Genomic DNA, 27,403 nt, shown 5'->3' on the forward strand with positions numbered 1-27,403 from the left:
ACATTAAACGTCTTTCCTTAAAAGATGTTGCAATACCAACTTTATTTGGACCTGTAAGCTCCACCGAATCACAACCTGTAAGTGTGACTCTTTATTTTTGTCTTTACTTAAAATTAAATTTGTGTGACGTTATCTCATGTCTGTGTTTAGCTAACGTTACCGTTATTTTTGGGGTTGTTACTGTTTGTTTACCTAACGTTAGCTATAAACTCGTTGCGCTAATGTAAGTGTTCAACCATATTAACTCACAAAGTCTTTATTTCAAGAACTGCGTGGTGTACTATAGTTATAATAACATCTGAAGATACGAACACCGTACACTGTATGCCGTGATAACTAACTGTTACAAAAGAAGTGTCTAAAACAGTCCTTTTTCTTACTGGCATCTGTATAAGGATTAAAGAATGATTCGTCAGACTCGGGCTCGAACTAGTAAGGTAAAATCGACGCCATCTCTCTCTATACACTGTTAATATCCAACCACCTGCAAACCGTAATACAGTAGTAATGATAGGCGGTCCATTTGCGACACATGCTGAACGCGTTTGACCAATCACAGCAGACTAGACCATTTGACCAATCACAGCAGACTAGACCATCTGACCAATCACAGCAGACTACACTATCTGACCAATCAGATCAGACTACGCTGACGGAAAGGCGGAGATTACACAGATGAATCACGGAACGAATCATTTGAGAGTCAGTCAAGAAGTAAGGTAATAAAAACTGCTTATTATTACGAAATAATAGTATTTTTACATCATGTATGTACATAAACTTGTTGTCGGACACTCCATAAACCAAAATAAGCGCTTAAAAATATTGAGGAATGTACTCTTTAAGACATTACCAGAGGTGTCCTTAGTTCCTCAAGGTATTTTTCTTCTAAAACAGCAAATACAAATTTGACTTGTTTGAGAAAAAGAATATATCATCTTATATGCAAAACCATGTAACCCTGAGATATAACAGAATAAGTATTTCATTTAAGGGCTTTATGTTAGGTCATGTTTGTGTTTTATGAAAGAATAAAACTTATTCATTACATTTTCAATTGCCAAATGTAGGCCCATCCTTAATTATAGAATGACCCCACAATCTCTGAGTCTCTGACAATAAACGTACATAGTGGTTTGTGCCTGCCATTGTAACTGGTGAGGCTTGTGTTATTTTAAAGAATAGTGGGATTTAGTATGTAAATAAACAGTTTGTATATACATTGCAAGCTACTTGTGAGGCAACAACACATACCTGTCCAACCAAACACAACTGGTCGCTGCCTGAGTTGGCTGGAGGCTACACATCCACTGGCCAAAGGTTGCATTCTAGAAACATCCCAAAACAATAAAAATAAGAAAATACAAGCAAACAACATTGTTTCTGCTGACACAAACACTACCACACACATCTAGTGAATTACAAATAACCATTGATATAGATTATTTTTGTATGTGTCCGTACTTTAAAATCCTGTATATTGTACCAGTTTCACCACTGTCAAAGAGGCAACCTCAGGGACAGAGAGGCTTTATAATCCATGCAAGTGTTTAACAACTGCAGTCAGAAGCAGACACCTTAGTTGGTTTTAGGACCCTTCATGACAAATCAGTCATTATTATCAGTGTTTTCACAGCTCAGTGTGTGGGTCAGATGTGATTCAGTGTGCTGCCATGGTAACATTCAGACCTCGGTAGCATCAGCATATCTGAATGACAGTGATGTGGCGCAGATGATCGTGCCAGTAAGGCCTATACAAGCCACTTGCAAATCCTCACACTGACGTCATCCAGGTAATAAGCCACAATTTACATATGCGGTGGCTTCAGGGATCTCTTAAGCATTGCTGATGATGTATTAAATTATTTTTTCTGTGAGTTTTGTTTAATGTCTGACTATAGTGTGAAATCACCTATCTCTCAACACACACACACGTATACATCTGGTGAGTTCAACAAAACTGACTAACAGTTTCAGTAAAATCACTTATCTAGATAACACAAAATATCTGGACACAATATGTGACATTTAACTTCCTGCGCATGAATTCCTGTACTTATCTGGTCATGAAATACGAAGCTTCTTAGTTTCTTTGAAGTCTTTCTAATGTGAAGCGAAACGCTGTAATTATACTCCCCTCCTCGGAGTCGAGTACAGAATCGTAACATTACAAATACACAGACACGTATAATCGACATCCCAGCGGACCAATCATTCAGAACGGCAGGATGATATCCACCAATGGGCGCCTTCGCTAGGATAGTAGGCGTTCCCCTGACGTCTATCGAGTTTGGTTGCGCTCATCGTAGGGGGCTCTGAGAACTTGATACAGTGTTGCAGTAAATCAGACAGCCCTACAGTAACAGCGTTGAAATTTGTCACCCTGTTGCAAGTATTTTCGGCCAGTGATACGGGCGAGAGATATCACTGCCGTCTCCCGTTTGGGTAACGTTAAGAGTTGTGTTGTTGAGCGAGGAACTACATCGGCTCGTTATCGAGAACAGTTGCAGAGTGAATCGACACCTATCTGACTGGAAATGTCTGAAAACAAACCGAATGATGATCCGAAGTTATCCACGACGGACAGAGCGGTGATGTGTAAGTAGAAATAGCATGCATGTGAAGAGTGATCGGGTTCACTGACTGTTATAAAGTGCGAAACCTTGAGATGTGAGTGTAAACGTGTCCCTGCAGTGAAGTGAACAAGCGTCTGGTGGTTCGGTAATGGTCTATAATATGAGATCTGCCCATGGAAAAAATGGGTGGTAGCCGGCTGTATTGGTAAAAGTAGGAAGTAAAGGTACTTGTTATTACAGACTTGGTTGCATGGCTATTTTGTCCCAAGAAACGCATTAAACCTCCTGTTTTCTGACAACAACACTGTTTTTTTTAAATCACTGTAACGTTAGTTGTAGTTCGTCCGTTTTAACTCTATGCCGTATTGCAAGGAGACCCTTTTGGACAAATGGGACTATTTAGATATTGCACAGCGTGAAAGAGCCAACAAAGCACAAGGTGTACGGATCATGCATGCCTGTTTTTATTGCTAGATGATCGGTTTGGACATGAGGCAGCATATGACAGGTTGGGCCCCCATACTGTTTGGAAACAATCCCTCTCAGTAGGCAACTCAGCCCTGAGTTGGTTGCAGGCATGTACCATTTGTTCCTCTTCATCAAAGCCATTGCTATCTTGATCATAGTTTTGCTACAACATTATTGTTCTCTGCAGCGATATTATTATCCAGCACACACTGCTATTGCCCATTTGACTTTTGGCTGATTTGTAAAAGCCATTTAAAAACGAGAAGTCTGCGTTCTGACTTGTAATGGTATCTGCCGCCATCAGGGGAATGCACCACCTCTGACCTGCATGTATTAGAAGCACCAGATTCAGCTGCAAGGTACTCCACAACTCATTCTGTCCAAATGCCATGACAACTGCCTTCCCATCCATAACCACGCAACAGCATCCTACTCCCAACAAACACTGAAGTAATTCAGTAGCCGAGCTGTGGTTTTCTAAGTGTGTGGATGGGATCTTATATGGATTGATTGCTCTCATAAAGAAGCCCGGGCCACTCGTATAACTTACTCACCTTTTCTCCTCCCATCAGCTTTTAGCATGGCCCTGTGAACATCAATTTCCTCTCGCTGGTCAGGGAATGGATAGGCGAGAGCTGGGAGTGCCTTGGGAAGGAGTTGCACTTAAATGTTTAATGAGATTGTTGCACAATGTATCAACTTGATAAGGGAAATCTGAGAAATGGGAGCTCCAGAGTCGTGGAAAAGGGTTAGGGCAGAAGACCTCAGATAAAATCAGATTAGTGTTGTAACCTAAATTAAGATAAAAAAAAGATCAGATCTATAGTATGATTTCTCTAATACCATAAATTTAAGTGTAGTTAATATAATGCTTTGCATAGTTATTTCTCATTCTTTTATTCAACAACTTTCATTTTTTGCTAAATTAAGTGTGTTATTTGGTAAAATATCAAACTTATTGTAAGTGCAGCATCATTTTTCAAATGTTATCATGTTTTTTTGATGAGGCTTTCCTCTTGTTTATCTGCTTTGTTTTGTTTTTTTATAATTGAGACTATAGCTCCACCTTTAACGTCCCTAAGTGACCTGATGATACAATATTATATCAATATCTGAGATTAGAGTTGATGTATGATCATTTAATGCTTAGTTTATAGTATTCCAAAAACTGTAATGTATTATGATATTTCACTCATTCATTTGTGCATTTGTATTCCTTAGTTTGAATTGTGGTATAACAAAATAATTGAGTTTGAGTGTTTTACATTCTAACAGTCCTCCTCTGGTAGAAAATCTGTTTCCTAAAATGACAATAAATTACAGCAAGATGCATAAATTAATTTGTTGTTGCTTTATTTATTATTTATTTTATTTTTCGTTGCTATTCTCATCTGTTCTATTCTATTCAATCTGTAGGCTGCAGGGCCAGTTTTTATCAGTTGGAGAAGCTGAATTTAAGTGAACAGTTTAGCACTGATATGCCATGATTTCTTTTGCAGCTTCTTTCTGAGCGGAGCTCAATCATACAGATCTATTATCTGCCGGTCGCTCTGAGCTGTGAAGAGATGAAGCTTTTAGTGGAGTGTCCTGGTGTCGTTTTAAATGATCCTCACCAGGCGAGAAGCTTTTACATAATGCTGTGTATTGTCACATTTTTCTAGTCTTCCTTTCGAAGGAAAACCCACTCCAAATGGAGCCTTTATGGGGTCAGAAAGAGAGAGAGACTGACAAAGAGGAACAGACAGACACTGGTAAAGAGGTTACTGTGGTCTTCAGGTGTGGCTTTTTTAGACCCTGTCCAGACTAATTTTGTTTGAAAACGCATCTTTTTCTCTCCGTTTTGGCTTTTCGTCCACACTGAGACGTGTTTTTGTCAACGAAAACTGAGCTTTTAGAAAAACACACTCGAAAGTGGATACATTTGAAAACTCTGTTTTCACGTTGTAGTGTGGATGAGGAAAACAGAGGGGTTTAAAAACGATGATGCGTTTTTCGTCATGTGAAGCAGTTGTTTCGGCTGTTCCTGTTTGATAGCATAAATGTCATGTCAGTTCATGCATACTTTAGATTGCATTGTAGGAGACGGAATATTTAGATACTCGCAGTTATTGTTTGTCAGCAGAGCGTGAGTTAAGTTTCACTTTTGAAGCTTTATAGTCTTGTGTTACCCGCAGCAACATCTCTAAGTAACTTCATTGTCTGTCTATTTAAAAAAAAACTGTGTCTTTGCTCCACATTGCTGCATCATAATAAGGCAGAAAGTAAATAAACGCCTGACAGAAATTACACATGCTGACGTGTCTAAGGTTTTACTCATGCGCAGTACATGGATGTAAGCATTTTCAGATGTTTCAGTGTGGATGAGCAGTGTTTGGGAAATGCTTGAAAACGCTAGTGTGGATGAAGAGCGTTTTGAAAACGCAGTGGAGACAGAGTCTTAGGCCTAAATCGCATTGATTCACCTGCCAGATTTTTTACATCCCATGCTTGCATTTTAGCATTCCAACAATTTGATGAGTGTGTACGTGTGTTTCTATGACTTGCAAGTGTTGCTGTTTGCTATTAGACATACTGGTTCGAGAGAGCATCTGAATGGGTGAAAATCTGGGTGTTATTTCGGTCCATTCTCGTGAGAGAGTGCCCTATCAGAACATTGCTTGCATACAGGCATTTCAACAATTTGATGGCCTTATAGGTGTGTTTTATGCCTGGCAGGCATTGGTATTTGGTATTAGACATTGTAAAGCATCTGACTGGATAAAGTCCTGTGTATGACAGGATCAGTCATCGTGGAAGAAAATACTTGCATTTGAAATGTATATTTGAAATGCATATCTGCTCAGTGTTTTTAAGTGCCATGGCCTAAAAACACTAAATTAAATTGTAGTGTCCTTTTAACATTTGCATACATTTGTTTTAGGGCTGCACGATAATTTATCGCAATACTACCAAATCCTATTGTAATCGAGCTGGCTGCGATATGCAATGTGTCGATTTTTTTTAATGCGTAGCTTGTTAGTGAAGCACGACTCAGGGATCAGTAGGAAATGCTGCTCGATCTAAAAGCTGTGCGAGTTTGAGTCGCTTATAATGTGCATTTGAAAAAGCAACACCCGTCAAACATGATCATTATAAATATACTTTATTATCATAAAAATACCTGATGAGGCTTGAGTAACAGTGATAAAAAGATGTCCATAGGCATTTCCTAGATTCTTGAATGTGTTATGGTCTTCTTCTGCAGTGCGTATTTAGAGTTTCCGCACGAGAGCGCCCTCTGGCTTTCGGATGCAGCAGCGTTTTCCCGTACTTCACTCAAAAGCTGTGCATAAATCACGTGATATTTATCGTCGGTTTATCGTGACAGCACTAATTTGTTTTAATGTTGATGCTTTGGATTCTATGAATTCCAATGATGTTGAAATTTTGCCAAGGTAAAGTTATCTAGCTGGCTGACATATGTAGATCAGGTTTTGTTGAAACTGTGATATAGTTCCAAAGACTTTTAGAATCAGTTGAAAATGATGAAATCAGTAAAGCTCTGCACTGTATCTTTCTGGTATTTCCAAACGTTAATGATGAATATTGATATGATGGAGTTACAATATAGCTATAAACGTTCCAGCTGTTATTGCAACAAAAAATTTAGTTGGATTTTTTTGTGAAAAGATCGAAACGTATAATTGAATAATAAATGAAAAATATATAGATGAAAAATAGTTGTCTGACACAGAAAAAATCTACATTGTATAGCTCTGAACGTTCCACTGCAGACAGTAAATTTAATTTAAAGTTGAGCTTCAGTGCAAACAGATCATCACAGATTGTGTTTCAGATATCAGGGCAGAAAACCAAAAGTCTGTTTACGTACTGCTGTTTGTTACTGTCTGTGTACCGTGCACATGTGAAAGGACAAGATGAAATAGTTCTTGTTTACTTTTCATCTCACTTAGGTCAAGACGGAATTCCTTTTCTTTTCAGTCCGTTTCACTTTGATAAGGTGAAAGCCAGCTTTCTGCAAAACAGGCAACAGTTTTTCTCCACTCCCTGTGAAGTCCATCTAAACCCAGCATGAGGCCATTGTCTGTTGGTTTTATGCCGCAGTTAAAGACGGATAGCATGTGACATTTGACTTTTGAGGGGAGGCGCAGGGGCTGCACGGCGCGAGGGGGGACCGCCATCCTGGTAGCTGATCCCTGCTGGATAGCCGAGTCATTTTTAGCAACAGAACCTTAAGTAACATCGCATACCCCAATGCCGAGCATTATAGAAGCACCTGTAGGGAAAGACCCCTGTATTGACTCTCACCCACCTTCCCACACAGTGTTTACTTGTATATCAACTTTTTATTCTATAACTGTAATTATGCCACTTTCTCTTAGGTGACCTGGTAAAAGCTTGCAATTTTAACAAGTCTGTGTGAGAAATACACCAGGCGGTCAGTGAATGAACTGTGGGCGTGCTAACTAAGACTAGACAGAGGGTATAAAATGATCATATACATTTTCTTTAGCATTACAGAAATTTCTGACAGGACAGAAATTTTGGCTCCTTGAAATATTATGTTATCGCCAGATCATGTATTGTGTCTTTTTTGACTGTAGTGCAAGAAAGTCAACAAAATGTTTGACTTTAAGCAAGTAGGTGTTTTACTGGAGATCTCCAGTTGCTTTCATTGACAGGACAGTTTCTGAGCACATCGTGACACAGTGCATTAGGGTGCGGAGAGTTGCAGAAGCAGAGGTGTTGGAAGTTTGTAACACTCTGGTGCGGCTGCCAAGACGTGAGGACTGAGACGACATGTGCAGGGAAGTATTTCTGTCAGGGATCCACAGGAAGAGAAGATAGAGAAAGAGAACCAAGGCAGCTAGGCCATTTCTGCTTTGACAGTTTTACCCTAATGACAGTTTTACCCTAATGACAGTTCTCTTTACTCGCAGTCCAACCTCAGCAGCGTCACACTAAAATAGACACCCTCGCCCTCTCCTCACCTCTATTGCAACACAACCAGAGCAACACTCATGTCACAGCCTTGGTGTGCTCCCACTCAAAAGCGGTGTGCGATCTTTACCCCCCAAGCACTATAGTAGAGCTGTACACAGTGATGTACCTTTCATCCTGTTTTGGGACAGAATATGTGAGGAGGTTTTTACTCAGGCACTACACAGCAAGCCCAGGAGTCCTCCAGCAAGAGGTTAGTCCATCTGTTCAGGCTGGTGGGGTGGAGACGTGACAGAAAAACCATGGCGGAAAAGCACATTCAAAGAGAGATCATGCAGTCACAGCAGTGTCAAAAAATGTGTAGTGTCCCTTTGAAGTGTGGCTGCTTCTTGCCCTGTGTTTTTGAGATACTGAAAATGTTTTACATTCATATGGTTTTAATGCATTGCCGCTGTACCCACACATGTATAAAAGCTTTGGTTGTTGATAAAGACCTCAGCAGCATTCTGCTTCATTCTGTTGTTTTTGATCCAGATGTTTTTCAATATGAAAATGCATTGTATTTTTGCACATCTTTAGTATCATGAATTCATTAGACTACCACTATGGGCCTGAAGGAAGTGAAAGGACTTGATCTATGACATGTGTTTGTGATCATGAGAAAATCTGCATGTTCATTTCATTTTGACACTGGAATGTTGTAATTCACGTGATCGCGTTATTTAGGTTTAGTAAATCTCATCTTTCCGTACTGTCAACATAGGTAAACACAAGCAGCATCTTGATACTTTGGTCCTGTGAGAGTTTGCTGCACGTTTTCCATTTCCATCTGTTGAATTAAAGGTGATGCACGTATGAACACGGCAGGACATAAACGGTGCTGTGGATGCCACACTGTTTATGCTGCATGAATGTGATTTACAGTCAAAATACCGTAGTCAGACACAATAGCCCAAAAGCCACATTTGTCTGTCCAGGTTGTTTCAAAACTGATCTCAATTTTATATCAACGTCTTTAAGACTAAACTTTAAATTTCTCTCAACATTGATAAGGTTTTATGTACAGTAGTCAGTCTTGTTGGTCAACCTATTAGCGCAGGCCTGGCATGGTTTTAATGGTTTCGAGAGGTGTGGATTGTGTGCTAGTTTATGCGTTTTAGCCCTGGGCTCTTCATGGTGGATTGTGTTGGCCAGCAAATGACATCAGCTGTGTGCTGCAGTATTGAAACCCCTTCATGACCTTATTCCACACTCACTCGCTAATACTGCCTGAGCGTTCCATTGGCCCTTATTGGAGTACACTGGCACTACTTTAGCCCAGGTTGTGGATTTGGAGAGGAGAAAAGCAGCTAGCCTCCTCAGATTATGGTCCATATAAACGGATGAAAGTAGCTCATCTGTATTGGATGTAATGGAGCCTGGCTTGCGTAACTAGGGCTACTCTGATGAAAGCTCAGAACTATGGGAAATTGAGGTGAATGCAAATAAGTCCTTAGGAAGATGAATCTGATATGAGGTATGCTATAAGTCTAGCCTCTTTTACACATTTGCTCCTACTGTGCACACAAATAGATCATGCAAATGATTTCAGAGGAAAGTACATTTGGTTTGGCTCTGTGAAATATGACTTATGTGGCATCTATTTCGATCAGCAAGACCACTGTGAGCTGTGTTTGTTTTTCTTTGTCATCTTTGATAATCACTGAAGTATTTGGGGCTTCTGGTAACATCTCAGCTGCTTGGTTACCTTTTCATTTAGTGGCACCAGTTGTCACCAAAATTAATTCCACCCTGTAAAAAAATCCCATAAAAAATGAAAATTTCTGGCAGCTGGGGCGCCAGAAATAAATCGTTAAATATTTTTTACTCTGTTTTTCTTGTATTTTCAAAAATAAGTAACAAAATTTCCTGTAAAAAACAGACATTTTCCGGCAGCTGGGGCACCAGAAATAAACCGTAAAATAACAGTTTCCCCTGTAAAATTACGACTCTTCCCCATTTTTCTTGTAAATTGTAAAAAAACAGTAAAATTATGTAAAAAAATTGACATTATACGTAGAAAATCTGCAAATAAATAACAGAAAAATTATGTAAAACATTTTTTTTACAGTGCATGATGTGCATAATGTGATCAGCAGCATTGTGAAAATTGGCAATGATTTTTGTGTGCTTCATATTTGGCTATTAGGTTTATCTAAAGCACAAGCTGTACATTTTAGTGAAGTGATTGATAGACTACTGTAGGTTTGCTAACAACATTTTTGTGTTTAAAACATGTTTGTTTTATGCAACTTATTGCTATATTTTAATTATAATGAATATAACAATGAAATATATGTATTTATTTTGGGTGTGAGTTCACATTTTTTTGTACTACTTTTTTCTGTAGTTGTATGTTAATATTTCTTTAAGCCGACATGCTTATTTAACAACAAGTTTCGGAAGGTTCTTAGTGAGGTTAGCAGAAACAGGTAAAATCATGTTAGGACAGGGTTTTTTTAGCCACAGTGACATTCCATTCAGGTGTACAGTGTACACATAATGCTACCAACATGTGGGAAAACATCACTTCATTATGGTCTTGATTCTCTGTTCATTGTTATTCTTTCAGAAGTATGAATATATGAGGGTAATTCTCGAGTTTGTGAAGGGATTTAAGAGTGCAGTGTACCGTGAAGAGACCGATCTTGGCCTGTTTGCTAATACTCTGAAATGTCGGGACCTTGTGAAATATGTGTTTGGCATGTGTAAATCAGAGCAGATTTTAAGCATATTATTTTCGGATGAGTTATTTGATAATGTCAAAAATTATCCTCATCGTCTACACCCGTGTTGGGTGTATATTTCATGTGTGTGTTGGCTGTGCTCCAGCAAAGCATTGTCATGGCAGCCATTTTGGGGGAGGGGCTCATTCACACCTACAGCAGAAAAAATGACCAGTGGTGGGAAAGAAATCGTTCCTAAGGCCCGATTCACATTTCACGCGCATATTCGTTTGCGGGACAGACTGCTCCATATGCTTTTAAAACGCTCTCACGAAACATTGATGTCATATTTAGATCGATCTGTGTAGCGCTTAATGAAGTCGAACACAACGGTTTCTGAACGGTCTCTCTCCCTCACACTCCATGTTTCACATGGCGCATTCGGAGAATATTTTTACCTGAGTTACAGCTGGGTGTGAATGTGCTCGAAAACATGTTGCCTTTTCTTCCCTGAGAAGTGTTCCGCACATGCAGCTGACATAAAGGAAAAATCCTATCCAGTGAAGTGTTTTCCTTGTTAACTTGATCTTTTGCGATGTCCTAACAGCTATGAAAAACAAACAGCGCGTCAATGTCCGCTAATGTCCGATTCGCGACGCAATGACTCATTTGAACCGATTCATTTTGTTGAAACGACTCATATGTCAAACACTGAACTCACGAGACTCACTGACTGAACCCATCAAATCAGTCACTCAAAACACAAGCGTGCTTAGACCATTTAACAAGAGTTTCTTTGCATTTATTTTGGATTTATTGGGCTTGCAAGTGTTAAAGCACAAATATGAAGTGGCCTATAGCCGTCTATTTTAAAAGACAGAGTGACAAATTAACAGAACGATTCATCAACTGAGGTAATTTTGGAAGCGTTTAGGGATGTAACGATTCACTCAGCTCACGATGCGATGCGAGTCACGATTCTGATCTCACGATGCGATTTATTCACGATTTACTCACGATTTATTTTTACAAAATGAGTTGAAACAAATTAGAAATGAACAACTTCCCTTGTATTATTTCTTAAATGCTTCACGTTTCTTTGTATAATAAAATAATGTTTTATTTCAAATAACAAAACTAAACTGCAATTTTATAACAAATTAATAATAGAAAAAGTCTCTTTAATATAAACAAACTAATACTGTCTGAGCTTTTCTTGGATTTTTTTGCATTTAAGAAATATCAGCATGTCCACGTTTAGATTTGCAGTGAAAATAGCGGCCCATGTATTGCGATTCAGTTCACACCTCAACCGATTTGAATCGTCACTCATTATAACCGATTTTCAACCGGCTCACGGTGAATCGTTACATCCCTAGAAGCGTTTGATTTTGACTTTGATAGACTTTCAAACGCTTCCGAAAGTCTTTGATAGACTTTCAAACGCTTCCGTGTGGATCTGTGTAAGCGCTCGGTAGAGAGTGTGATGCAATGATCATTTCAAGTGCTTCCGGGTTTGGTTGCGCAAGTGCTCAGTAAGGAGCCATTCAAAGACATATCAGATGAGTTTGGAAACACAATGGCCAATCAGAGGTCTTTCGTAATCTGTTCAACAGAGCTCAAAATGATAGCGGGAAATGCAAGTATTGTCACATTTAGAACCGACTGGTACCGAAGTTTGGTATCGTGACAACACTACCCAGTGCTAAAAGATGCCGGACATGAATGCGAATGCGGTGAGTGAAACTGATGTCTATGTTTTGTTGGCAATGGATGCGCACATGCTTTAGTTCAGCCTACCCCTCCCCCCCGCACGCGCCATATGCTTTCGGAAAAAATCGTACAGCTATATATATCTTTTATAAATGTGATGAGAAACCGTGTGTGTTAGAGCCGCTTTAACATAAAAATGTAATATACAGAGTGGGTCAGTTGTTTTGTTATGAAATCTTAAATTTGTTGACTTTGTACATGTCTTTTTGTGTCTTTGTATGTTTTTTGCGATTGAACATTGTTTTTGAAAATTCTGGTGATTTAACATGGATCACCAGTTACGCGTAAATGCATGTTGCAGACAACATACAGTATTTATTAAAAATCTTGGATATTAAATCTTGTTTCTCCCTAATTATTATATGCTATTTTTATGCTGTTTATAAGTTTGGCTTAAGGCATTGAATTGCGACTCTGTGATCTTCCCTCGTAGCAGCTGGTGCGCCTGTCGAATGCTTTGTCACACTAAGTGTGCATCAGCAGTTCCCACTGTTATTATCTGATCAATAAAGATGAAAGCTGCTCCATTTGTAACACACTACAGAGGCCATGTCCAACTTCTACAGCTTTGAGAGCACTGTGATCCTAATGAAGTTGTTCTGATCTGAAGTTGTCTCTGGGAGTGATAACATTGAGATGAGTGTACAGTTGACCCAGCTAGCCTGCATATTTGCTGTCAGAATGCTTTCTGCTCTCTTCAAGTCACAACATGACTCTACAGAAAGGCTCTTTGTTGATGGGTTTGTACTCAACCATCTGCGTGTTTAATTTTTTTGTTTGTGCTATAGATACTGTATGCATTGATCCGCAGTAACACAGGGAATCCCCCTGCATACAGTACAGTACAGGCATCGATTTTTCTAGATATTCAGCAGTTGCCCAATAATGCACTGACAACAATGCATAAGTGCAATAAAAACTGGTCTCAGTTAGCCTACCACAGTATGCGAAACTACGTTTTTTTATAAATAGAAAAAGTAGAAAAGAAGAAATAGAAGTCTGTACTAATGGGTCAGGTGTTGACAGAAGATATGTGTTTTTAGCCGATTCTTAAAGATGGCTACAGAATCTGCTGATCTTGTAGCAGCGGGCCGATCATTCCACAGTTGTGGAACAGATTCATAGAAGATACATGAGAGTGATTTTTTTACCTTTTTGGGATGGCACCACAAGACATTGTTCGTTTGCAGAGCGTAGGGATCTGGCGGGTGCATAAATCTGGATTAGCAAGTGAAGATATGGGGGTGCCGAACCAGTGGGGGTTTTGTAGGCCAAGAGCAGAGCTTTGAATTCGATGGGAGCGACTATAAGGAACCAATGTAACCTAAGGAAGAGAGGATCGACATGCGCTCTCTTCGGCTCATTGAAGACCACTCTTGCGACTGCATTCTGAATCATCTGTAGAGGTTTGGTTGTACAAGCTGGAAGTCCAGCCAGTAGAGCATTGCAATAGTCCAATCTGGACAGTACAAGAGCCTGGACTAGGACTTGCGTAGCATGCTCGGACAGGAAAGGTCTAATTTTCCTAATGTTGTAGAGGATGAATCTACAGGACCGGGTGGTGCTGGCAACATGCTCCATGAGCTTCCGTCATTATTTACTTATCCGCATGTCATTTCAAACCTATCTGCCGTTTTTCTGTGGAACAATAAAACAATTGGAAAATCACTTTTCTGTATAATAATACTGTAGTTCATAGTCAGTGAACCTCTACAAATCACCAAGTTATAAAGTATCATCATTTGCTATGTTGCAAATTCTTCTCAAGCCATATGATAGGCTAGCTTCTGGTGAAAAACACTTTGGCATGCAAGTCATTGACAGAGTCTTCCTCTTTCTTGCAGCTGACAAATTAAATATGGTGCCTATTGTTTATGTTATGAAGTCTTGTGACAGAACTTGGGTATGTTTGGCACACTGAATTGATCCAGTCTCCTCCAGAAACCCCTCTGCCACAGATCGGCCTACTACAAATGGTGGACAAGACATGCACTGTGACAGACGCCAAGACAGTGAATCAGTGCCGTAATGCCTCAAACAGGCTTTTAAAACCTGAAGCAGAGCAGAATATTGGAGCCCGCCTGCCAACTAATTCCTATGTGAGTTTGAGTGTGTGCAATTCAGCAAAAAGTTGTGATGAGCCGGCGCCAAACCACTACTGGTGTGGCACAAAAAAGGAGAGGACGGGGTAGCTTTTTCCAAATTAGCTAGAGTCAGCGAGTTGTGATAGTAAAAGGGCAGAGAGATATCAAGGTAAAAACATGCAGGAAAGATGCAAACCCATGCACATGCCTGTTCGAGTTGAGAGCCCAAATTCTGCGAATAGGAATTTTGAATAATAGGCTTCTTCCAGCAGGAGTCCAATTACTTTCTGTTTTGTCATTCACAAACATCGTCTTTGTGCTCTGGAAAGAGTGGTAAATGTCATCAGGCTATTCTTGGCTAAGTTAGCGTATGTTCCCAAAGCTGTGTTGCAACACGTTCATTCTGAAACATTCCAAAATGCTTCCAGATAAAATCTTTTTTTCATGAATGCATACCTGTGGAGTTAGGATATCCCTTTTTGTTGCACAGTATCCCGAGGCTGTACTGTATATTCTGAAAGAGGCATGTTTCCAGATAAGTGCAGGGAATTCACAGCTGGTGATTCCCACGAACTGTAAAAAAAATAACAGGCTTTCCCTACCCCCCTGTGCTTTCCTTCATTTTTTTCTCTTTTATGAATGCGTTAGGGTGTGTGGTACTGGTTGGATGGACGGAACAGAGGCTAGCGAGCGTGGGCATGTTGCATTGCTTCATGTTGTACTGTATGCACTTGACTTTAATGTGACAGATGGCTATTTGAATCTACATTCAGCAAAATGTAAAAAGACATCTTTGCTGGTAAATTAAAGGGCCAGCTATTTAAGGGAAAGCCCGAACATGAGTGTGTGGAGGGGGATGGTACATCGCTGTGACATGCTGTCTTTGGAATGCAGAATAGATGAGACTGCTTCATACTGAGCATGTCATCAGGACTGATTGCAGAGAAGTCTGATCCCACCGAGACACATGCTCGGGACCTATTCTGTCCCCAACCCAGAGATCTAATTATTGCTTCAAGTCTTCAAGGGGTTTGTGTGACAAATAATTTATGGTACTGTAACTGTACAATTATGCAGACAGATTAACTGTGAGAATAAATATAAAACATATTATACCTGGGATCTGTTCAACAGGGCCCTGATTCACAAGGCTCTACTTTATAAACCTGAGCCAGGAAAAATACAGAAACTACTGATAATCGTGAGACCTACACTCTTAAAAAGGCGCTTCAAAAGGTTTTTCAATGCCATAGATCCGTAAAGAACCTTTAACATCTGAAGAACCTTTCTGTTTCACAAAAGGTTCATTGTGGCGAAAAAAGGTTCTTCAGATTATTAAAAAGTAAAAAAGAGATGTTTCTTTAAAGAACCTTTGAATGGTTCTTTGTGGAACCAAAAAAGGTTCTTCCATGGCATCGAAGAACCTTTTAAGCACATTCATTTTTAAGATTGTAGCATGCAAAGAAGACTCAGACGACTTCTACAAATGGTCTGATTCAGTGGCTTTCCCTTGCAGGGTGAACAAAAGTTTCTAAGGAGTTTGGTGAAAAGTAGAACTAAGTTAAAAGAAAGGTTCCCAAAGGCCTTGTAAAGACATTGTAAACCTTGCTGGAGGGACCAGTGAGCTGGCAAAGTGAGCAAAAATCTGCCCTCTTATAACTGACTCTCTCCAAATCTTCTGTTCTCTCCCAGTAGATCCATTCATATCCACAAGCTCAGACAGAAATACGCCTACTTTTTGAACCCTTAGCAAAGCACAGTCAAACGAAAGCGCTGGTGCACCTTTAGTCAATATCCGCTTGTTTCTTAAGTGCTCAGGAGTCCTGCATGAAGCGACGAGAGTACTTTATGTGCGCAAAATAAACCAAAATAAAGAGTTTAATCAACATATTCTATTCTTCGCCCTGTCAGTCTACAACGCATGTTCATGAAGACACTCATGAGGTTCATTCGCGTATCTGAGTTGTGTGTCGAACGCCGCATGGCGGTCCTGTGAACGCCTGTCAGAGACTCACAGGGGAGAGAGGAATATGTTGATTAAACTCGTTATTTTGGTTTCTTTTGCGTACATAAAGTACTCTCGTCACTGCATGAATATTAAAATGAACCACTATGATCAGATGGACCAATTTAACAATGTCTTTACTTTTCTGGACCTTGGCAGAAGAATTACCATTATGTCTACGAGGAGGCCTGGAAACCTCTTTGATGTTATCAAAAATATCTTTATTTGTGTTCCGAATACATCTTATAACGTGTAGAACGTCATGTGGGTGAGTAAAAAATGACCAAATTTAGATTTTTGGATAAACTATCGGTTTCATGACTTCATGTAAAGGAACAAACGTCAAGAATGTCAAGATAAAAATCTTAAGTGTCCTTATGCTGGGGCCACACCAAAAGATAATCGGGCTGATTTCTCCCCTTCCGACAGTCCTAGGTAAAGTCCCGATGATCTTAAATAGGGATGCACGGTAAATTATCATCCATATCGGTATCGGCCGATAAATGGTTATTTTGAGTGTTATCGGTATCGGCCAATAATAAAATTTAAGCCGATAAATTATAGCCGATAAATTATGGATCATTTTCTCTGGTTAAACCACTTCAACTGCACAACTCACAGTTAAAATCCAGTACAATACTGTCGTTTTGTCATGATCATTCACTTACTTGTAAGCAAAACATTGTTAATGTAGGTACAGAATGTAGATATTTATGAATGTGTAAATTACAGGAACAAAAGCTGTCTGTCTGCTGTCTGAATGCTTTCCGTCTTGACACGTTAGACATGTGGCTATTAAAAAAAATTTAACTGGGTTGCTCTGGAAGAACATCTATAATTTGTTTAGGGCTGCAACAACTAATCGATAAAATCGATAATAATCGATAATGAAATTCGTTGTCAACAAATTTCATTATCGATTAGTTGGTCTGTGATGTCACTTGATGTCACGCAGTTATAAATCAAGAGCATCTTCTTCCCTTTTAAAATTACCATTTTAGATGTGTCTCTCCGTGCAGCATGAGCAGCGCAGTTTTAAAGCCAGACATGTCTCTCTGTGGATGCGTCTCTTCGTGCAGCGTGAGATGCGCAGTTTTAAAGTCACACTTGTCTCTCCGTGCTGCGCGAGTTTCTCAGTTTTAAAGTCACACTTGTCTCTCCATGCAGCGCGAGGTGCNGTTATTTTCGGATGAGTTATTTGATAATGTCAAAAATTATCCTCATCGTCTACACCCGTGTTGGGTGTATATTTCATGTGTGTGTTGGCTGTGCTTTGCAGTGAAAATAGCGGCCCATGTATTGCGATTCAGTTCACACCTCAACCGATTTGAATCGTCACTCATTATAACCGATTTTCAACCGGCTCACGGTGAATCGTTACATCCCTAGAAGCGTTTGATTTTGACTTTGATAGACTTTCAAACGCTTCCGAAAGTCTTTGATAGACTTTCAAACGCTTCCGTGTGGATCTGTGTAAGCGCTCGGTAGAGAGTGTGATGCAATGATCATTTCAAGTGCTTCCGGGTTTGGTTGCGCAAGTGCTCAGTAAGGAGCCATTCAAAGACATATCAGATGAGTTTGGAAACACAATGGCCAATCAGAGGTCTTTCGTAATCTGTTCAACAGAGCTCAAAATGATAGCGGGAAATGCAAGTATTGTCACATTTAGAACCGACTGGTACCGAAGTTTGGTATCGTGACAACACTACCCAGTGCTAAAAGATGCCGGACATGAATGCGAATGCGGTGAGTGAAACTGATGTCTATGTTTTGTTGGCAATGGATGCGCACATGCTTTAGTTCAGCCTACCCCTCCCCCCCGCACGCGCCATATGCTTTCGGAAAAAATCGTACAGCTATATATATCTTTTATAAATGTGATGAGAAACCGTGTGTGTTAGAGCCGCTTTAACATAAAAATGTAATATACAGAGTGGGTCAGTTGTTTTGTTATGAAATCTTAAATTTGTTGACTTTGTACATGTCTTTTTGTGTCTTTGTATGTTTTTTGCGATTGAACATTGTTTTTGAAAATTCTGGTGATTTAACATGGATCACCAGTTACGCGTAAATGCATGTTGCAGACAACATACAGTATTTATTAAAAATCTTGGATATTAAATCTTGTTTCTCCCTAATTATTATATGCTATTTTTATGCTGTTTATAAGTTTGGCTTAAGGCATTGAATTGCGACTCTGTGATCTTCCCTCGTAGCAGCTGGTGCGCCTGTCGAATGCTTTGTCACACTAAGTGTGCATCAGCAGTTCCCACTGTTATTATCTGATCAATAAAGATGAAAGCTGCTCCATTTGTAACACACTACAGAGGCCATGTCCAACTTCTACAGCTTTGAGAGCACTGTGATCCTAATGAAGTTGTTCTGATCTGAAGTTGTCTCTGGGAGTGATAACATTGAGATGAGTGTACAGTTGACCCAGCTAGCCTGCATATTTGCTGTCAGAATGCTTTCTGCTCTCTTCAAGTCACAACATGACTCTACAGAAAGGCTCTTTGTTGATGGGTTTGTACTCAACCATCTGCGTGTTTAATTTTTTTGTTTGTGCTATAGATACTGTATGCATTGATCCGCAGTAACACAGGGAATCCCCCTGCATACAGTACAGTACAGGCATCGATTTTTCTAGATATTCAGCAGTTGCCCAATAATGCACTGACAACAATGCATAAGTGCAATAAAAACTGGTCTCAGTTAGCCTACCACAGTATGCGAAACTACGTTTTTTTATAAATAGAAAAAGTAGAAAAGAAGAAATAGAAGTCTGTACTAATGGGTCAGGTGTTGACAGAAGATATGTGTTTTTAGCCGATTCTTAAAGATGGCTACAGAATCTGCTGATCTTGTAGCAGCGGGCCGATCATTCCACAGTTGTGGAACAGATTCATAGAAGATACATGAGAGTGATTTTTTTACCTTTTTGGGATGGCACCACAAGACATTGTTCGTTTGCAGAGCGTAGGGATCTGGCGGGTGCATAAATCTGGATTAGCAAGTGAAGATATGGGGGTGCCGAACCAGTGGGGGTTTTGTAGGCCAAGAGCAGAGCTTTGAATTCGATGGGAGCGACTATAAGGAACCAATGTAACCTAAGGAAGAGAGGATCGACATGCGCTCTCTTCGGCTCATTGAAGACCACTCTTGCGACTGCATTCTGAATCATCTGTAGAGGTTTGGTTGTACAAGCTGGAAGTCCAGCCAGTAGAGCATTGCAATAGTCCAATCTGGACAGTACAAGAGCCTGGACTAGGACTTGCGTAGCATGCTCGGACAGGAAAGGTCTAATTTTCCTAATGTTGTAGAGGATGAATCTACAGGACCGGGTGGTGCTGGCAACATGCTCCATGAGCTTCCGTCATTATTTACTTATCCGCATGTCATTTCAAACCTATCTGCCGTTTTTCTGTGGAACAATAAAACAATTGGAAAATCACTTTTCTGTATAATAATACTGTAGTTCATAGTCAGTGAACCTCTACAAATCACCAAGTTATAAAGTATCATCATTTGCTATGTTGCAAATTCTTCTCAAGCCATATGATAGGCTAGCTTCTGGTGAAAAACACTTTGGCATGCAAGTCATTGACAGAGTCTTCCTCTTTCTTGCAGCTGACAAATTAAATATGGTGCCTATTGTTTATGTTATGAAGTCTTGTGACAGAACTTGGGTATGTTTGGCACACTGAATTGATCCAGTCTCCTCCAGAAACCCCTCTGCCACAGATCGGCCTACTACAAATGGTGGACAAGACATGCACTGTGACAGACGCCAAGACAGTGAATCAGTGCCGTAATGCCTCAAACAGGCTTTTAAAACCTGAAGCAGAGCAGAATATTGGAGCCCGCCTGCCAACTAATTCCTATGTGAGTTTGAGTGTGTGCAATTCAGCAAAAAGTTGTGATGAGCCGGCGCCAAACCACTACTGGTGTGGCACAAAAAAGGAGAGGACGGGGTAGCTTTTTCCAAATTAGCTAGAGTCAGCGAGTTGTGATAGTAAAAGGGCAGAGAGATATCAAGGTAAAAACATGCAGGAAAGATGCAAACCCATGCACATGCCTGTTCGAGTTGAGAGCCCAAATTCTGCGAATAGGAATTTTGAATAATAGGCTTCTTCCAGCAGGAGTCCAATTACTTTCTGTTTTGTCATTCACAAACATCGTCTTTGTGCTCTGGAAAGAGTGGTAAATGTCATCAGGCTATTCTTGGCTAAGTTAGCGTATGTTCCCAAAGCTGTGTTGCAACACGTTCATTCTGAAACATTCCAAAATGCTTCCAGATAAAATCTTTTTTTCATGAATGCATACCTGTGGAGTTAGGATATCCCTTTTTGTTGCACAGTATCCCGAGGCTGTACTGTATATTCTGAAAGAGGCATGTTTCCAGATAAGTGCAGGGAATTCACAGCTGGTGATTCCCACGAACTGTAAAAAAAATAACAGGCTTTCCCTACCCCCCTGTGCTTTCCTTCATTTTTTTCTCTTTTATGAATGCGTTAGGGTGTGTGGTACTGGTTGGATGGACGGAACAGAGGCTAGCGAGCGTGGGCATGTTGCATTGCTTCATGTTGTACTGTATGCACTTGACTTTAATGTGACAGATGGCTATTTGAATCTACATTCAGCAAAATGTAAAAAGACATCTTTGCTGGTAAATTAAAGGGCCAGCTATTTAAGGGAAAGCCCGAACATGAGTGTGTGGAGGGGGATGGTACATCGCTGTGACATGCTGTCTTTGGAATGCAGAATAGATGAGACTGCTTCATACTGAGCATGTCATCAGGACTGATTGCAGAGAAGTCTGATCCCACCGAGACACATGCTCGGGACCTATTCTGTCCCCAACCCAGAGATCTAATTATTGCTTCAAGTCTTCAAGGGGTTTGTGTGACAAATAATTTATGGTACTGTAACTGTACAATTATGCAGACAGATTAACTGTGAGAATAAATATAAAACATATTATACCTGGGATCTGTTCAACAGGGCCCTGATTCACAAGGCTCTACTTTATAAACCTGAGCCAGGAAAAATACAGAAACTACTGATAATCGTGAGACCTACACTCTTAAAAAGGCGCTTCAAAAGGTTTTTCAATGCCATAGATCCGTAAAGAACCTTTAACATCTGAAGAACCTTTCTGTTTCACAAAAGGTTCATTGTGGCGAAAAAAGGTTCTTCAGATTATTAAAAAGTAAAAAAGAGATGTTTCTTTAAAGAACCTTTGAATGGTTCTTTGTGGAACCAAAAAAGGTTCTTCCATGGCATCGAAGAACCTTTTAAGCACATTCATTTTTAAGATTGTAGCATGCAAAGAAGACTCAGACGACTTCTACAAATGGTCTGATTCAGTGGCTTTCCCTTGCAGGGTGAACAAAAGTTTCTAAGGAGTTTGGTGAAAAGTAGAACTAAGTTAAAAGAAAGGTTCCCAAAGGCCTTGTAAAGACATTGTAAACCTTGCTGGAGGGACCAGTGAGCTGGCAAAGTGAGCAAAAATCTGCCCTCTTATAACTGACTCTCTCCAAATCTTCTGTTCTCTCCCAGTAGATCCATTCATATCCACAAGCTCAGACAGAAATACGCCTACTTTTTGAACCCTTAGCAAAGCACAGTCAAACGAAAGCGCTGGTGCACCTTTAGTCAATATCCGCTTGTTTCTTAAGTGCTCAGGAGTCCTGCATGAAGCGACGAGAGTACTTTATGTGCGCAAAATAAACCAAAATAAAGAGTTTAATCAACATATTCTATTCTTCGCCCTGTCAGTCTACAACGCATGTTCATGAAGACACTCATGAGGTTCATTCGCGTATCTGAGTTGTGTGTCGAACGCCGCATGGCGGTCCTGTGAACGCCTGTCAGAGACTCACAGGGGAGAGAGGAATATGTTGATTAAACTCGTTATTTTGGTTTCTTTTGCGTACATAAAGTACTCTCGTCACTGCATGAATATTAAAATGAACCACTATGATCAGATGGACCAATTTAACAATGTCTTTACTTTTCTGGACCTTGGCAGAAGAATTACCATTATGTCTACGAGGAGGCCTGGAAACCTCTTTGATGTTATCAAAAATATCTTTATTTGTGTTCCGAATACATCTTATAACGTGTAGAACGTCATGTGGGTGAGTAAAAAATGACCAAATTTAGATTTTTGGATAAACTATCGGTTTCATGACTTCATGTAAAGGAACAAACGTCAAGAATGTCAAGATAAAAATCTTAAGTGTCCTTATGCTGGGGCCACACCAAAAGATAATCGGGCTGATTTCTCCCCTTCCGACAGTCCTAGGTAAAGTCCCGATGATCTTAAATAGGGATGCACGGTAAATTATCATCCATATCGGTATCGGCCGATAAATGGTTATTTTGAGTGTTATCGGTATCGGCCAATAATAAAATTTAAGCCGATAAATTATAGCCGATAAATTATGGATCATTTTCTCTGGTTAAACCACTTCAACTGCACAACTCACAGTTAAAATCCAGTACAATACTGTCGTTTTGTCATGATCATTCACTTACTTGTAAGCAAAACATTGTTAATGTAGGTACAGAATGTAGATATTTATGAATGTGTAAATTACAGGAACAAAAGCTGTCTGTCTGCTGTCTGAATGCTTTCCGTCTTGACACGTTAGACATGTGGCTATTAAAAAAAATTTAACTGGGTTGCTCTGGAAGAACATCTATAATTTGTTTAGGGCTGCAACAACTAATCGATAAAATCGATAATAATCGATAATGAAATTCGTTGTCAACAAATTTCATTATCGATTAGTTGGTCTGTGATGTCACTTGATGTCACGCAGTTATAAATCAAGAGCATCTTCTTCCCTTTTAAAATTACCATTTTAGATGTGTCTCTCCGTGCAGCATGAGCAGCGCAGTTTTAAAGCCAGACATGTCTCTCTGTGGATGCGTCTCTTCGTGCAGCGTGAGATGCGCAGTTTTAAAGTCACACTTGTCTCTCCGTGCTGCGCGAGTTTCTCAGTTTTAAAGTCACACTTGTCTCTCCATGCAGCGCGAGGTGCGCAGTTTTAAAGTCACACTTGTCTCTCAGTGCAGCGCGAGGTGCGCAGTTTTAAAGTCACACTTGTCTCTCAGTGCAGCGCGAGGTGCGCAGTTTTAAAGTCACACTTGTCTCTCCGTGCAGCGCGAGGTGCGCAGTTTTAAAGTCACACTTGTCTCTCCGTGCAGCGCGAGGTGCGCAGTTTTAAAGTCACACTTGTCTCTCCGTGCAGCGCGAGGTGCGCAGTTTTAAAGTCACACTTGTCTCTCCGTGCAGCGCGAGGTGCGCAGTTTTAAAGTCACACTTGTCTCTCCGTGCAGCGCGAGGTGCGCAGTTTTAAAGTCACACTTGTCTCTCCGTGCAGCGCGAGGTGCGCAGTTTTAAAGTCACACTTGTCTCTCCGTGCAGCGCGAGGTGCGCAGTTTTAAAGTCACACTTGTCTCTCCGTGCAGCGCGAGGTGCGCAGTTTTAAAGTCACACTTGTCTCTCCGTGCAGCGCGAGGTGCGCAGTTTTAAAGTCACACTTGTCTCTCCGTGCAGCGCGAGGTGCGCAGTTTTAAAGTCACACTTGTCTCTCCGTGCAGCGCGAGGTGCGCAGTTTTAAAGTCACACTTGTCTCTCCGTGCAGCGCGAGGTGCGCAGTTTTAAAGTCACACTTGTCTCTCCGTGCAGCGCGAGGTGCGCAGTTTTAAAGTCACACTTGTCTCTCCGTGCAGCGCGAGGTGCGCAGTTTTAAAGTCACACTTGTCTCTCCGTGCAGCGCGAGGTGCGCAGTTTTAAAGTCACACTTGTCTCTCCGTGCAGCGCGAGGTGCGCAGTTTTAAAGTCACACTTGTCTCTCCGTGCAGCGCGAGGTGCGCAGTTTTAAAGTCACACTTGTCTCTCCGTGCAGCGCGAGGTGCGCAGTTTTAAAGTCACACTTGTCTCTCCGTGCAGCGCGAGGTGCGCAGTTTTAAAGTCACACTTGTCTCTCCGTGCAGCGCGAGGTGCGCAGTTTTAAAGTCACACTTGTCTCTCCGTGCAGCGCGAGGTGCGCAGTTTTAAAGTCACACTTGTCTCTCCGTGCAGCGCGAGGTGCGCAGTTTTAAAGTCACACTTGTCTCTCCGTGCAGCGCGAGGTGCGCAGTTTTAAAGTCACACTTGTCTCTCCGTGCAGCGCGAGGTGCGCAGTTTTAAAGTCACACTTGTCTCTCCGTGCAGCGCGAGGTGCGCAGTTTTAAAGTCACACTTGTCTCTCCGTGCAGCGCGAGGTGCGCAGTTTTAAAGTCACACTTGTCTCTCCGTGCAGCGCGAGGTGCGCAGTTTTAAAGTCACACGTGTCTCTCCGTGCTGCGCGAGGTACACAGTTTTAAAGTCACACGTGTCTCTCCGTGCTGCGCGAGTTATGCAGTTTCAAAGTCACACGTGTATCTCCGTGGTTGCGTCTCTCCGTGCGGCACAAGTTGCGCAGTTTTAAAGTCAGACGTGTCTCTTCATGCAGCGCGAGGTGTGCAGTTTTAAAGTCACACGTGTCTCTCCGTGCTGCGCGAGGTACGCAGTTTTAAAGTCACACGTGTCTCTCCATGCTCCTCGAGGTACGCAGTTTTAAAGTCACACGTGTCTCTCCATGCTGCGCGAGGTACGCAGTTTTAAAGTCACACGTGTCTCTCCATGCTGCTCGAGGTACGCAGTTTTAAAGTCACACGTGTCTCTCCATGCTGCGCGAGTTACGCAGTTTCAAAGTCACACGTGTATCTCTGTGGTTGCGTCTCTCCGTGCGGCACAAGTTGCGCAGTTTTAAAGTCAGACGTGTCTCTCAGTGCATGCATCTCTTCAAGCTGCGCAGTTTTAAAGTTTAAAAGGGAGAGGTGTTTAAATGACAAAATTAAAGATTATATTAGTAAAACCCAATTTGTGGCGTTTGCACTTTGCAAAGTACATAATAGGCTAAATACCCTGATTTGGTGGTTTATGTAGTTCAGAGGTGGGTAACGAAGTACATTTACTTGAGAACTGTACTTACTGTAAGTACACTTTTTGAGTATTTGTACTTAAGTATTACTTTTTCTGTTTACTTTTTACTGTACTTCACTACATTTGAATGACAAATATCTCACTTTTCATGGCACAAAAAATGATTTCCTTGGCCGACCCTCCCCTCGCTCCCACGTTTGGTCAGTTGCTTCTAATAATGACACACCTGAATCAACTCACCAGGTGTGTTAATTATGGAGACATTCACAACATTTTGGGAGAAGGCTAATGAGTTCAGTTGTGTATACTTTTCCCATATCTGATTTACTTATCATAAGCAAAAGATGTAATTACATTTATATCCGATTAATAAAAAAAAATAAGCATCCAACTAATCGATTATCAAAATAATCGTTAGTTGCAGCCCTAAATTTGTTTATTAAATAAACATACACAGAAAAGTTTAAAAGTTAAAGAATCTTTAGTTACTGTAAAGTAGGCTTGGTTCATGATTTTCTGGGAAAAAGAAAATGGTTACCTTTGTTTTCTGCAGTGAATGTTTTCAAATAAAAGCAGCTGTCTACTTTTTGCCTTTTGTTTCAGTCTCAGATAATGTTATATTAATATTTAGATACTGTATATCGGCCAATATATCGATTATCGGCTTAAAGTGTTAAATAATTATCGGTTATCGTTATCGGCCAAAATTTACATATCGGTGCATCCCTAATCTTAAACGGCTCTAAAGATTATATTATCAGATTTCCCTGTGGTGTGATGTGTGTTAAGAGTGAATGAACCTGATCGGAAGAACATCGGAGCCGCCCCGATCGCGAATCTTAAAGCGGCAGTCCGCAAGTTCTTTTGAGTAAAAATTAGCTAAAAACAATTATTGAGCAAGTACATGAAAGAACGGTGTTTAAAACTGTGTCATTACCCTTGCTGGATTCACCACNCTAAATGTGAGTGTTTCTACATGTGTGATACTCACAGCATATACTAGATCTCCATAGGCAATGATACCGAGACCACTGCGGGGGTTCATCATGGGCACAATGAGACTCCATTGGTTTGTCTGTGGATTGTAGCTCTCAGCTGTCAAGAGACATAGCTCTCCAGAGAAACCACCACAGATATACACCTGCCACACAAACATGATACACAAACTATAGTACAGCATACCCCAAAAATACACACTTATACTGTTTGACTTTTCCTGTATGTTTTGTATGATTAAAACAATAGAAATCCATTCCAAATGTTAATTAAAAGTCATTAGCAGTTTGTTCTATGTTCTAACACATATGATGCCTCTAATCATGTAGTTTGTTAAGGAGAGGTGACTATTACTTTTCTAAGCAAGCAGACAATAAAGTGTACAAAACATCCCATCAACTCAGGGTCCTGAGCCACATAGCAGAATTTCATTTTATAATGGGATCTTTTGACTTAATCCAGCAAGAAACTACCACCCAAAGCATCTTTACAACACTCTAGCAACCACCCACAGCATCTTTGAAAACGCCCTAGCAACCAGCCATATCTCAGACAAAGTGCGTCATGGTGAATGTAGTTACATTGCCGTGCAGTGTGGTGGCGCTAGCGTCACTCCTGGGTACAACCATGGATGCTATGCGTGTCCACTGGTTTCTCGGTGGGTCGAAGCGCTCTGCAGTGTTTAGCAGTGTGTGTCCATTATGTCCACCTATAGCGTAAATGAGGCCGTCCAGAACAGCAACACTAACGAAGCATCTTATCTCAAACATGTTGGCCACCTACAACCCAACACATTTTGTTAGTGCATGTTGTTTTTTTTAATACACTTTATGCGTGGAACGAGGCAAATCTCACCTCATGCCAAATTTGAGTAA

General features: G+C 40.6%; 2 protein-coding genes across 14 annotated transcripts in view; one reads left to right on the forward strand and one right to left on the reverse strand.

The window, feature by feature from the left end:
• LOC130555529 (B-cell scaffold protein with ankyrin repeats-like) overlaps positions 1–2,157 on the reverse strand; it is a 61,784-nt gene extending 59,627 nt beyond the window's left edge. For 10 of the 11 annotated variants that reach the window (XM_057335853.1, XM_057335870.1, XM_057335862.1 and 7 more), the window contains exon 1: positions 1,255–2,157. The gene's annotated coding sequence lies outside the window, so the exon portion shown is untranslated. The remainder of the gene's footprint in view (positions 1–1,254) is intronic. The other variant, XM_057335828.1, reaches the window with a different exon arrangement.
• Positions 2,158–2,298: 141 nt separating this feature from the next.
• LOC130552208 (protein phosphatase 3 catalytic subunit alpha) overlaps positions 2,299–27,403 on the forward strand; it is a 99,602-nt gene continuing 74,497 nt past the window's right edge. For 2 of the 3 annotated variants that reach the window (XM_057330411.1, XM_057330418.1), the window contains exon 1: positions 2,300–2,598. In XM_057330411.1, coding sequence (XP_057186394.1) covers positions 2,538–2,598 — 61 coding nt within the window. In that variant the 5' untranslated portion in view covers positions 2,300–2,537. Of the gene's footprint in view, positions 2,599–27,403 lie in introns of all 3 variants that reach the window. The other variant, XM_057330426.1, reaches the window with a different exon arrangement.

Source organism: Triplophysa rosa, linkage group LG1 (assembly GCF_024868665.1).
Source record: "Triplophysa rosa linkage group LG1, Trosa_1v2, whole genome shotgun sequence".
Taxonomy (NCBI): Eukaryota; Metazoa; Chordata; class Actinopteri; order Cypriniformes; family Nemacheilidae; genus Triplophysa; species Triplophysa rosa.